General features: G+C 42.8%; 1 protein-coding gene across 1 annotated transcript in view; it reads right to left on the reverse strand.

Moving 5' to 3' along the window:
- Positions 1–11,912, reverse strand: part of ASRGL1 (asparaginase and isoaspartyl peptidase 1) — a 28,226-nt gene extending 16,314 nt beyond the window's left edge. Inside the window, exons 1-4 of the mRNA XM_067532637.1 lie at positions 11,268–11,912; positions 9,641–9,753; positions 8,334–8,539; positions 3,019–3,161 (exon numbers count right to left, since the gene is read on the reverse strand). Coding sequence (XP_067388738.1) covers positions 3,019–3,161; positions 8,334–8,520 — 330 coding nt within the window. The 5' untranslated portion in view covers positions 8,521–8,539; positions 9,641–9,753; positions 11,268–11,912. The remainder of the gene's footprint in view (positions 1–3,018; positions 3,162–8,333; positions 8,540–9,640; positions 9,754–11,267) is intronic.
- Positions 11,913–12,809: the final 897 nt, after the last annotated feature.

The following is a 12,809-nucleotide window of genomic DNA, read 5'->3' on the forward strand; positions in this document are numbered from 1 at the left end:
AATTACAGTAGACCTGACACCTTACCTTATCGGGACCTTTACTGACACACCTAAGATAGCACGTCTGAAATGGCAAACAATGGGACGTTGCAAAAAGCCCAGGGCAGCCATTGGCTGTTACGAATACTGCACACCTCTCACGAACAGGGGCAACCATCGGCTGTTATGAATATTGCACACCCCTCATGTACCAAGCATAGCCCGAGTGCATAATAACTGCTGCATTTCAGCGGGTCTGGCAGAAGAGCTGTCGGCCCACCAGACTGATCACATGGAGCTGCTACCTCTTCCCGCCCCCAAGTCCTCTGCTGGGCGAGAGTCGAGTCGAGTGTAACCGGTCCGAGTTTTGAACCCGAGCTTTTCTCGTTCCCCCATTGGTCAGGCGTCATGACCCTGTTCCTCATGGTGGTAAGATTTTAAATAGTACTCTTGTTATAGTTTTTAGGTGTTAGTAACATTAATTTGATTATACTTTTGAAACTCATATAATCGTTATTTAGTGTACTCTGTGTCTTGTTCTTCTTTTAATCTGCTTAAATCCCCCTGTTAAGGAAAGTAGATAGTTCTGTTATATGTATTGTTCCTTTTCCTCTCGTAAAACTCCACATCCCCTTGGCTCCAACTGAACTTGTAAATAGTTAAGAAACTGTTTTCTCAGCGTGGTGCTTGGTAATCAGGGGATCCCTTTACCTGACAGCAACATGGCGTCACGAACAGGATCCCCGGTTACCAACCCGCAATGCCCCTATCAGAATCCGGGTGCCACTAGCAGGGACCTCCAATTTGAACACCTTCAGCACCACCTCCTAGTTAATAGAGGGTCCCCGTCAGCCCTTGAATGGGTCTGTTCCATAGGAGAAGGGACACATTGTAAATCCTATACTGTTCCCTTAACACCCGACTCTGTAGGATGTTTAACTGTATGCCACCCTCAATTCAGAGCTACCCCTAGTGACACCAGTCTCCAACCCAAGTGTACCTCCACGGGAGACCGGGATACCGATACGGATCCCGCAGAACTATGGTCTCATTGTACCCGGGTCCTCAAGACTGCAGGGGGCCGCCCGCCCAAATTTACCCCAACCCCTCGCATCTTCCCCGGCGGGCCCAGCCACAGCCTCTTAGTCCAACTTATTGAGGCCCTAGAGGAAATCAAAAAAACAAAAAAGTTTAGACCCGACACTTATAAAGCTGACAAGGTGGCCACCTGTCTTCACGACATACTAGGCAAAACCCTGGACAAGCTAACTGTAATCCAGGGGGCGTTGGTCACAATCCCAAATGTCCACCGCCCCCACTACCCCGCCCGCTTCTTCGACCGGCCTCCCCGTCCCTCCCCCATATGAGCCTGAGCCCGAAGCAAAACCCCTCCTGACCAAACCTAAAAGCTTCTACCCCCCCTTACCGGAATCATTGAACCCAGAGCCCTCGGCTCCTGTCGAGGCCCTTCCCGTAACCGTCACCCGCCTTAAGGTGGACGGCCAGGGCCAACGAACCCAGGTCTCCGAGTCTAGGACTCGCACTAAACCTGAAATGAAGGAATTTATGTGGGATACCGGCCGAGGACCGCTTGAAGCCCCACTAATTTGGCTTGGGCGCATAATGTTGGAAAATGGTCAGGACTGGTTAGACCCTGCAGAGGTGACCATTATTGCCCACACGGCCAATTGGGCCAGGGGGTTACCTGGTCACGCGGTCACCACCAATACAATCTGGAATCTCACGACCCCGGCCGTAGCGCTTCTTCACCTTCATGGGTCGGCCCGGGGGATGCATATCCCCGCCAACAGTATTAAAACACCCCAACAGCTCATCTACACTATTGCCGGGGCATCTCTCACGGTATGGAGCCCCCACACCCACCCTCTCGGCCTTACCCAGGCTCAGGTGACCTCACCCTCACCATTCCTCTTCCTAACCGACCCCACCCAAATTCCTATCAATGAAGGAGCAATTGACGTGGCTCTTGAAGGCTGTTCCCACGTAGATACTGGGGCCCTCATCTGGCTGCGCACCTTTCAAAGTTACCCCATTAGTTGATTGTATGAAGCCGGCGACCACATTAAGTGGCCCCAGGATGCTCGGGAAGCCTTAACCACCTTGGTCTCACGGGAATGCCCAGATCCCCAAGACCCCCATTACTAAACCAAGACCTGATAAACCCCGTTTCCCTGAATGCACCAAAGTCAAAAGGGCCATGTTCAGGTTCCTCCTTAGCCAAGGGATTAATAAAGATGCCCTGAGCAAAATGACAGATAATGAACAAAAACAGTTAGCCATAAAATTGGGATGGACCGATTACGGCACCTCAGGGGAAAATTCAGCAACAAAATCCAGATGCTCATGATTTTATTTGGCACATATACAGATAAATTAGATATGTGTTCAAACAAGCTTAGTTACCACAAGGTGCATCTTTCACTGCTACCTATGCCTAGTCACAGTGCTAGTCTGTGACATCACTAATCTTTCCAGGCCAATCATCTGATTGTTTCACAAACAAAGTAGAAGTGGAAAGGTCATCTAGTGTATCTATTAAGCCATCTAATAGAGTCACTATTATGTCATTTACTTTTACCTCTAAACATTGCAGGATTGTGCCCTACCATACAGTCTCCAGTACATTGTCCCACTTTTTTTCCTGCAGGATCAAGTAGGAGAGCTGTGAGAGACACCGCCCTTATTAAAACAAACATCTGCAGTATTCGCTCAGAGAAAACTGAAAACAAATGGCAAAGTAAATTATGCATTTCAATTTCTCCTCAAGTTTGCAAGTGTATGCAACCTCTTTTAATGTTGGATAAAATTAGCACTTCAATTAATTTAAAAACCTTAACATAAAAAATAGTCTTGCTTCTTTATATTCATGCCCATGGTCTCTACCAGCATCACTGATTTTCTTCCTCCTTCTCAGATTTAAAATACTACACAAACAACATAGTCAGTGAGGTGTATCAATACATGCGATGAAGTCCTAAGGGAAAGAATGTTTCTTATTCAAGTGCACATTCAGCATACCTTTTCCATGACAAGACGAGCAAGCTTTATTGGGTTAGCTATACATTTAACTGCTGATACTGCTCCTGAGGCTAGATTTTTTCCATCCATGATAATGGCATCCATTTCTACTTCACCCTTTTCATTTAAAACAGATCCATAGCCTAAAGACCAAAAGAGGGGGAAGAAAGACAGTAAGAACTAAACATGGGGTGATTCAGTTTTATTGGCTTTTATTAGGCAAACGTTTTTTCCAATTTGTGCTTTAGCTTGTTTTAAGCCTCCTAAATGCCAAAACAGGTTTTGAAAAGAGAAACATTCCTGTTCAAACAGAAATGATTAATACACAGTCATAATAGGACAGTATATGGAACTTAGATACCATTAAAATTCAATTATATATTAAGTCATATTAGTTACGAAAGACAGAGTCATAAACAGCCAATAAATGAGACTGTTTCTACCCCAATATCACTTTTAACACATATAAAATCTATTTTAGCTCCACATTTCTCCATCAGTAGATGCAGTGCAACCTATTAGAATATCTTAGGGTTCAATCCTTTAAAGTGCTGAAGTCAATGGAAGATGAAGGCCCACGGTATCTTGCAAGGCCAAACAACAAGAGTTTAGCCATTTTTGGATTTGGAGCCATGGCATAAATGCAAAATTCAAGCAAGAGTGAAAAAATGTATTTTCCATTCACCAAAAGTCTGAAATACTGTGAAAAATTTATCATTAGCAAAAATAAATGAAGGAGTTAAGAAAAACACTAAGCCAAATAAAATGCTGTTAGCATCTGAGCAGTTAATTTATGCCAATTCTGTAGTGAAACCTTTTCTTTTAATAAAGGGATGTACTGTGTGATATGCAGGGTGATATTGCAAAAAGCTCTTTAATAACTGGAATATTTACCCTGGGTGCTCGTTAGTAATTGATCATCACTGAAATCAACACAAATGTGTAAGTCTTGCAAAGAGTGGGGAGGGAGGGGAAATACAACTCTATTTGAAACCAAGTTCCTAGTCAAAACACTTTCAGTACCTTGTTAACAGGATTGGCGCTTTATCTGTGCTTAAACTGTGAAAAGGTATTTTCCTGTTAGTAAACCCAGTTTCCACCCTTCTTAAATATTGGTTTAACAATCTCTGACATTAGATTCTTAGGCCAAAATATTGCTCACCTGAGTAAAATCATGCATGTGCTGATGTACAGGGGATAAAGTACTGGGAAGCTTAAATCCCCACTTTCTGCTAAAAGCAGAGAGCTCCCCTTTTCCCCATTCTGTAATTTGAATTCCCCCACAGCTGCTCCTGCACTATCCAGGTCAGCAAGTTAGCAGTCCATGATTACCACTGGCTGATATCTCCCAGCTGGGTCTCATATCTGCTCCTACCTCACATGTCCAGGAAGACAAGTTAATGCAGGTGTTTCAAACCCTAGGGCATCCAAACATGGACAGCAGCTGTGCATTGAGCTGGGCTTCACTGCATCAGAAGCCACTACGTTTGCAGCAGCACTGAAAAAAACATGTGTCATTTGGCCCAGCTTTGAATCAAGGGCAGGAAGCAAGTGCCAAGGAAAATCCAAGGGCCAGCAAGCAGTGGGCCTGACCTCTTCCAAGTTGTAGTGTGGGTAGCAGGGGCAGTACACTTAACTAGCAGATGAGAGGGAATGTGTGCTTTTGTCTACTCTTACTGTAGCCTGCTTCTCTACTGGTCTGGCTATCTATAGCACAGTGTGGCTGGGGCTGCAAGTGAGAAGAGAGCATAAAGAGCCTTATACTCATGACATAGGAGCTGTAGTCCTCGTACTGTGTCATGTACATGGTAGGTTCGGGGCAGGGGTGCTGGAAGAATTTGTATTGTGCAGGTGCTGAAAGCCACTGCACCAAACTTGTAAGCCTTGTATTTCATGGAAATCACTTCAATGCAGGGGGTGTGGTAGCACACCCAGCACTTCTAGTTTTTGCACCTGTGGTTCAGAGCTGCTACTAGCAGGTTGGGCTTTCTGTACCTGACATGGACTGGCTGCAGAGCTTTCTTCCCAGAGAGATACATCAGAGACTTAAGTTCACACCAGCTATTCCTGGTAGTATATTAAAGTGTCTTAAGGTATGTTATACACAGCACCACCTCGTGGCTGAACCATGTAACACAGTGTGGAATGGATTCTAAACTGAGCGTAAACTTGCACTGCTAGTCCCCACAGAGGTGGTGGGAAAGGGGTGTGATCATGGCCCCTCCTTACCTCAGCCAGTGGAGCTAACTAGCTTCATAAGGGGTGTATATGCTGCATGCCCTGTGCATGCTGTTAGTGCTGGAAGACATTGTGCCTCTTGTGCTCTTGCAAAGGCTGGGACACTCCACATCATTTACAACACAGGTCTGTGAGGGTAAGGCCCAACTGAACCCTGTGGTTTGAGAAGAGACCTGCATCACTTGGTCCTTACCCCTATTTCCTCCCCATCCCCCTCCTCGTCTCTTAGCAATGCTGGTGTTTTCCAGCAAACATTACAATAAAACCACTTTCTTTTTTATGGAGATAAACACCACATGGTGGGTTTTAAACAGCCACTCCAATCAGGCCTCTCTTCACATAGCTTTCAGCTCATTTTCTCCTGCTCATTGAGAACAGCTGTATTTAATGAGCTTTAACACATGTAGATGTATATGTAAGTGCTTACAACTACTTACCATGTACATTAGGGAAGCCAAACTTTAACAAGTGGGCTGCATAACTGTTTCAACTGAAAGCTTAGGTCCACAACCTTAGCAATTTTTTTGTTAAAAGTCAGTTGTCATTTAATGCATGAAGTACATTATGAACAGAGCAAAAAATACAGTTATTTGAGCAAAGAGTAACATTATGAAGCAAATCAATCTATTTCAGGCTTAAAATATCCTGATTTGCTCATTTAGAACAAAAAGTGGCCACAAGACTCAGTCCATGAAAAGGGAAGCCATATACATGTACTTTGCATTATATGATAATTAAATGTCAAAATTGTTGGCTGATGATCTTTTTGGTATGGAATAATCTGAGGTTTTATCAGCCATTTGTGATGGTTTGATAAATTCTGAGGAGCAGCTGCTTGCAGTCATTAAATCAGCAAAATAACAGTTTAAACACATGGGGCTAAATTCCCTTCTCAGTTACATTGGTCCACTGAAGCCATAGGGTTCAATGCAGTGAAGCTAATGAAGTAACACCAGTGAAACAGAAGGAAAATTTCACCAACAGATTCTTGGCCATGTGGTACACCCACTCCATTTTAAATTGATTTTTATAGTTGGTTAATACTGGGGTAGTAAATTCTTACAGTGCTCTGTCAGAAAGGACATGACTAAGAACCTCAAGTCTTGTATTCTAGAAAATGGGGCTAGGCTTCCTGTTGATGGCAGTGCTTTGCAGAAGATCAGTTTTCCTGCCCGAGAGAAAAATAGGTAACTTTTAAGATATCAGTTACTGTCTGTCTGAGCTTCATGTCTACAAGATCGACGACTCAGACAAGGAATAAAGACAAAGTGAAGGGTGATGAAAATATCCTCAGATGGACAAACTGGGTAAATAGCTGGTGGTGGCAAAAGAATGGTCTGCCTTTCCCTAGCCAACTTATTTTTTCTGCTCCCTCCCCCACCATCCCAGTAGGAATCAAAAGGAGTAATCCCAGGAGTCACAAGATACTGTATAAAGGGATATGGAGAGCTTCTGGTCAGCTTTTGGGTATTACCAGTTATATTATTTCAGTGGCCATAGTAGTCAGCCAGTTTCTGATCTTATGAAATATATTAAAAAAAAATTAAATTGCAATAATGGAACCCAGATATACTGTTAAAAGCACGACACACAAGTAAATCTTACTCATCCAAGAAGCTCTATAGTCTTCAAATAGATGCTTTTGTCTGAATAAAGATTACACATGTGAAAATGTATTTTTAATTTGTAGAACCATCTACACTTCTGCATAACAAACCAAGAGATCACATGATCTTTTGATTGTAATTCTTCCCTTTCCCTTCCCCTCCCCTCCTCTGTTTTTCATCATCATCACACATAATAAGTTTAAATGCCCAAATCCTGTGACTGGCTCCATGCTGGCAGATGAGGACCTACGACCACGTGAAGCTGCATTAAAGTTGGTGGGGTTCCTCAGGGGATCAGGGATTTGCCTGTGCAGACTTAGCTGATGTCTTATATGGCAAAAATGCAATGTCTGAACAGAGAAGTGCTTGTCCTACACGTACAAGATAAAGCTTTACAGTACTGAAGCATTAAAATAAAATAATGAAACAAAGATACTGATCTGTTAACATAAGCAAAACAAATACCCAAAAGTTGGAGGAGAGAATAAAGACAGGATAGGCAAAGAAAAGTGCAAGCTTAAGAAGAAAGAACAAATCTAGGGCTGGTTCTATAACAATCCCACTGCACACACCATGTTTGCCCCATGATTTTGTTTCCATTTTGCTAACTCAGAAAGGTTTATCACCAGCAGTCCATTCTACACAAGTCAGTCACAGAACACTATAAATTCTAGCACATAATGAAATGACTTTTCAGTTACAGGGTGGGGAAAGCCATATGATGCTCTCTGAACTAGGTGTTCATGCTGGAAACAAGTGCTTCTACATAAAGCACCAAACTGCAGGCCTTTTTCTTCAGCTCCATACCTGATATACTGAATGGGAGCACTAAAGGAGAAAAAGGAGCACTATTCTCACTCAGTTTAAGAAGATGGTAAAATGGGGTTGGTGGGAAGGGGAAAATATTAGACAGCATCACTGAAGATGGGGGTTCATAACTGGTGTTCTTAGCCATGAGCGTACTTGTAAGAATTCACAAATTAACTACTGCCTTGACAGCACTGGTATTCTGAAGAGAATAATCCCACTCAGGCAGTAGATATAGGCCAAGCACTGACCAAATAGATTGAGGTCCAAGTTTTGCCCAGAGTTGTATTCAGGTGATTTAAATGGGAATGCCAGGGTTTATAAATGAAGATATAATTCACTCCTGAGGGTGGGTCTCTTATTAAAATGAAGGAACATTTGCAGAACAACACCACTGCAGAGCAAGAACAAAGCTGCAGGTATTAAAAAAAACTTGAGAACCAAAAATAGAAATTCTTCTGCTTATGTGAATGCTCTTAATGTCCAATGAGAAATAAAGCATCTTGAGATGCCAGCATCCAAACAGTGCAGTCTGTGCTCACCTAAATGCACATCCCTGCCCCTTCCCCCCCCCCCACTCCTCCAACAGAGCAAATACACTAGGATTACAATGAGGTCTACATAGGCAGATTGCATTTTGTGCTTATATGCTTGAAAAATTACCTGCATTAAAATGTGGATCGTCTTCCATTGATGTCACTGCTCCTTCAACTGCATCTAATGCACTGCCTTCTTGTTTAAGGATACTGTAACCTTTCAGTGCTGCTCTGGTAACACCTGAACGAGATCCTTCTTCCCGGTCTTTAAAGATGCGACCAGCTCCACCATGAACCACAATAACAGGCCTCATATTGCCAAAAACTTGCCAGCTACAGATGAACAAACATGTTATTCAGAACTAATTTTTCTAAAACACACAAGGCAACAAGCTTTAGTGATTGCTCCCTTCTTCATGTTCCAGTCCCACAGCTGAAATCCACGACAGTGCTCAGTGTGATATTCACTGGGTTTATGTTTAAGGAGATTGAGCATTTTCAATACGGGTTCTTCATTCTGTAATTCACCTCAAGTACTGACAGGGCATAAGTATGTTGACCTTCACAGCATGTTGCAAAGACCATCTATTTACTCAGCCTTTTCCCAAGGGATGGGTTGAGGAGGGAGGGTTTTAAAGGTCCATTCCTGCTGTCACTACAGTCAATGGAATTTTTGCATGTTACTTTAGTAGAGGCAGGACAGACCCTTCATACCTTATGTGGAAAGATAATTTGGTTTGAACTATTATTTGATATTTTTTCAATTATATTATTCATGTGTCTAGAGATATTGTGATAGGCACACATTTTATACACTGAGGAAATAAATTAGAGCTCAACAAATGAGAAGTAGAATTATATTGAAAAATGGCAAAAGAGAAAAATGCCTCCTGGGAGAAACATGATCATACTTAAATACTTCGGTCTATAAACTTTCTGCATTATGATTGTACATTTAGCGGTAAATAAAGTCCAGAAACAGCAGGTGCAAACTGCTTGAATCATATGGTTAAGTGGGAGGAAAAAAAGAAAAAACAATGAAGTCATGACAATTCTGTTGCGGAAATGGTTTTGGTCCCAGGTTACTCTTTTTATACATTGATGGCAGAATTTGGTCTTAAGTTATATGCAGGCAGCCTTCATCCACTTCGGTGAAGGTTGTAATTTTTTTTAATGAATCCTAACTTTGACAAGCTTTTAAAAATACGTTTTTACACAAATATTTAAATATATAGCTACACATTTCAATATATTGTTCTTGTCTCCTTCCATCTGTTTGAAGAAGTTTCACATACATGATGTAGAGAAATCTACAAGTTGTACAGAAATTAAAACTTGGGGCTTGTTTCTGTAACCCTTCGTTCATGTTAGGTGAATAACTCTTACCCTAGACTTTAATCAACATGTTTGCATAAGTAAGTTAAAGCTACTCACCCGATAAGAAGGACTTGTTAAGCAAGATCTGGACTTTGTTTAAAACTTAACTGATGTTTTTGCTTGGATTTCAAACCTTTGACCCCTTGCAAGGAAAGCGCAAACTTTGTACTCTGTAAAACACAAGATGTTAAAGGCTAATAGTGAACAATTTAATTTTTATCTTTTATTGTATACAAAGGATCATTAATTGTTTTGCCTCTCTATAAAGAATAAGAGCCGTCCCAAACATCATTGGTGAAAACAAAGGTATCTTTGTCTTTATGGTCATTTTTGCTGTGCTTTTCCTCCATCTCTGTTTTACTTCTAATACTCATGAGGCATCTCACCATATGAAATTAGTACATCAGGACTAACTATTATTATTATGAAGATGACACATGCCGATGGGAGGAATGGCTTGGATATAATACATCTTTTCACAGAAAGGTGGTAAACTGTGAGCCATGTGATACAGTAAATTACATTTATCATGCAATTTTTATAGTCTTATCTGGACTCTGCCTCCATCTTCCCTAGGACAACTTCTGACATTACAAGGCTCTGAATTAAGAAAACAAGTTAGCCTGATGCAAAAAATCACTTTATTCTTTACTTTCCTGAATGTTTACTCAGAGGTATAGGATTGGCATTATTTACTCCTGGACTACTTACAGGTTTAAAGGCCTAATCTCTTATAAGCCATAGGGTTTTGGAAAGATCTTTTTACCTTATTACCAGTGTTATTTATTATAGCACACTAAATGTGCTAGGCATTGTACAAATACATAGGAAGGCACAGTGCCTATTGCAAAGGGGTAACAATCTACAAATGGGGCACACACTTACTTGATTATAGCTGTGAACTGTACTGAACTATTGGGCTTTAAAGCTGAGGTATTTAGGTAGGATACTATTTAGATTTTTAAACAAACAATACTTTTCTCTTTGTCAGGAGGAGTCCCATGGTTAGAAGGGAGTTTGGCTTTAATGGAGGAGGGATACAAAATACTATGGGTTTTTAAAAAATGCTGTAAAACCAATTTCTGGTAAGTATGTGACACAAAGATAAATGGTGTGATGTGACAAAGTTAAGTGGCAGAGTTTTAGGGTGACCTGCATAACTCATTCATAACTTTGGAATGGGTAAGAGGTTACCCATCCCCAACGTTTGCAGATCAAACCTTTATACCCCAGAGTTACGAATCCTCTCAATAGATTAGATGTTGGAACTGAACCAAGAGGGGGATATTGCTCACTGAGCTTAAATGAAGGAGGAAAATACAGCTCTTCTAGCATCAAACGACACAACTGAGAAATACAGATTTCTTCCCCTGCTCTTTGGGACTGGGAATGGATTTCAGAACTCAGCCTTCACACACGCTCCTTCTGGGAAGGAAGGATTTTGCTAGGTGAGTTTCAGTAACGAGACATTAAATGTCGCCTTCATTCACCATTCCCCCTCCCCCAGCACCTGCAGACAGGAGCCAGACCCTAGAGGTTGCTGAGAATCCCCGTGTCCCACACCAGTGAGAGCAGCAGAAACAAAGCAAGAAGCTGTCGCAGCAGGAGGGAGGGAGGCAGGCATTCACTCATTCATTCGCGCCATTGCAGGCTGCTTGGTTTGTTACAGGGCAGAGTTACTCACAGGTGGTTGTTCTTGCAGCCTTCACTCGTCAGTAGGACAGCTTAAGGGTGGCCAGAACAGGAGCCAAGCGTCTGCCAGTGCTGCTCGGTCTCACTTCCGGAGCGGAGATGGCTGGGCTGGAGTGGGGATCACATGAGTAGCAAGTCTGACGCATGTCTGCCCTTAGTAAAAAGAGCTGCTGTCATCCTGGCTTTGGATGGATTTGAAGCAAGGGGCTCCCTTAGTTAAAATGGCTCCTAGTTCCCCAGTCCTCTCAGAAGCGAGGCTAGTAAAGACTGCCATCTCCCATTGCTGTCAATAGGTCTGACGCGAAAATGCCCTCTCTTGAGATTTCTAAACCACCCTCCCCTCTTATCCTCTAGCAGTGACCTCAGTTTTTTCTGCCTTCTGCTCTCCCTGTGAGGTGAGGAGGGAAAAGGGCCCAGGCAGCAGAAGGCAGGGAAGGGGCGGTGCAGAGTAGAAGGGAAAACAGAGCCAACTACCCCGTTTTCTTGCTGTCAAATCCCCCACCTAGGAGCTTTCTGCTGTGTGAGTTTCAGGTTGGATTTGCAATGGAAAATGCACACACACACTTTGTGGGGAGGCATCTAACTGAAGATCAGCAACATAAGGCACACAGAAACCTAACCTGATGTGATGTTTTTAATATGCTGATTATAAATTAGGGAAACTGAAAGCTGGTTAAGTTGAGCAACTGGAACTTTATTAAACCCTGTGGGCTGCTCTGTCCACCTGGCTGAGTTGCATCCATCCTAACTCCCTATGCTCCCCTCACCAGGGGTGTCCCATCAATAAAAGTCTCTCCAGGGAAGATGGGCTCTGACAATGAGACAGCATTCAGGTTTTTGAATTCATGAGCCCGTGTGTGCTGCCCCCCTTAGGTTGTGCTTAAAGTGACCAGATGCCCCGATTTTATAGGGACGGTTCTGACATTCAGGGCTTTTTCTTATATAGGTGCCTATTATCCTCCCACCCCACAGCCCAATTTTTCACACAGGCTAACTCGTCACCCTAGTTGTGCTGCTGGCTGGTTAGGCACAACAGCTTAGATCATCAAAGGTATTTAGATAGAGATAAATATCTTCGAGGATCTGGGCAAAAGCCTGCAGGCACTCTTGCACCCCCGGATGGACACTGGATGTGATTTCACTATTGTAAATGCACACGTTTATAAGCCACTCTCTCCCACAAAGATTGGCATAGGTAAACACCCCAAACACCTTTCGTTCGTGCCTGTTTAACCACAGCAGCAGCCTAGACTGCAGGCACTGTTATGCCACACGGTAGCCTGAGGAGCACTGTGGACATGCACCTACTCAGTTAGCCTGTCCCAGGCAAAGCCACCTGTGTGAATCACTCCCTTACTTTGGCTCATGTCACAGGAGTCCTGTCCTATACATTGAGAACTGGAATTGGTCAGGCATTTTCTATCAATTATATTTTTCATAAGAAAATGCAGTTTTGGCAAAATCAAAATCCACTGGTGTGATATCAGGATTCTGCCTGTCCCAGTGCAGAGAAAGGTCAAAAAGCCTCATGAAT

Source organism: Emydura macquarii, unplaced genomic scaffold (assembly GCF_026122565.2).
Source record: "Emydura macquarii macquarii isolate MOO-44397 ecotype Brisbane River unplaced genomic scaffold, CSIRO-AGI_Emac_v2 contig_3295, whole genome shotgun sequence".
NCBI classification, from domain to species: Eukaryota; Metazoa; Chordata; order Testudines; family Chelidae; genus Emydura; species Emydura macquarii.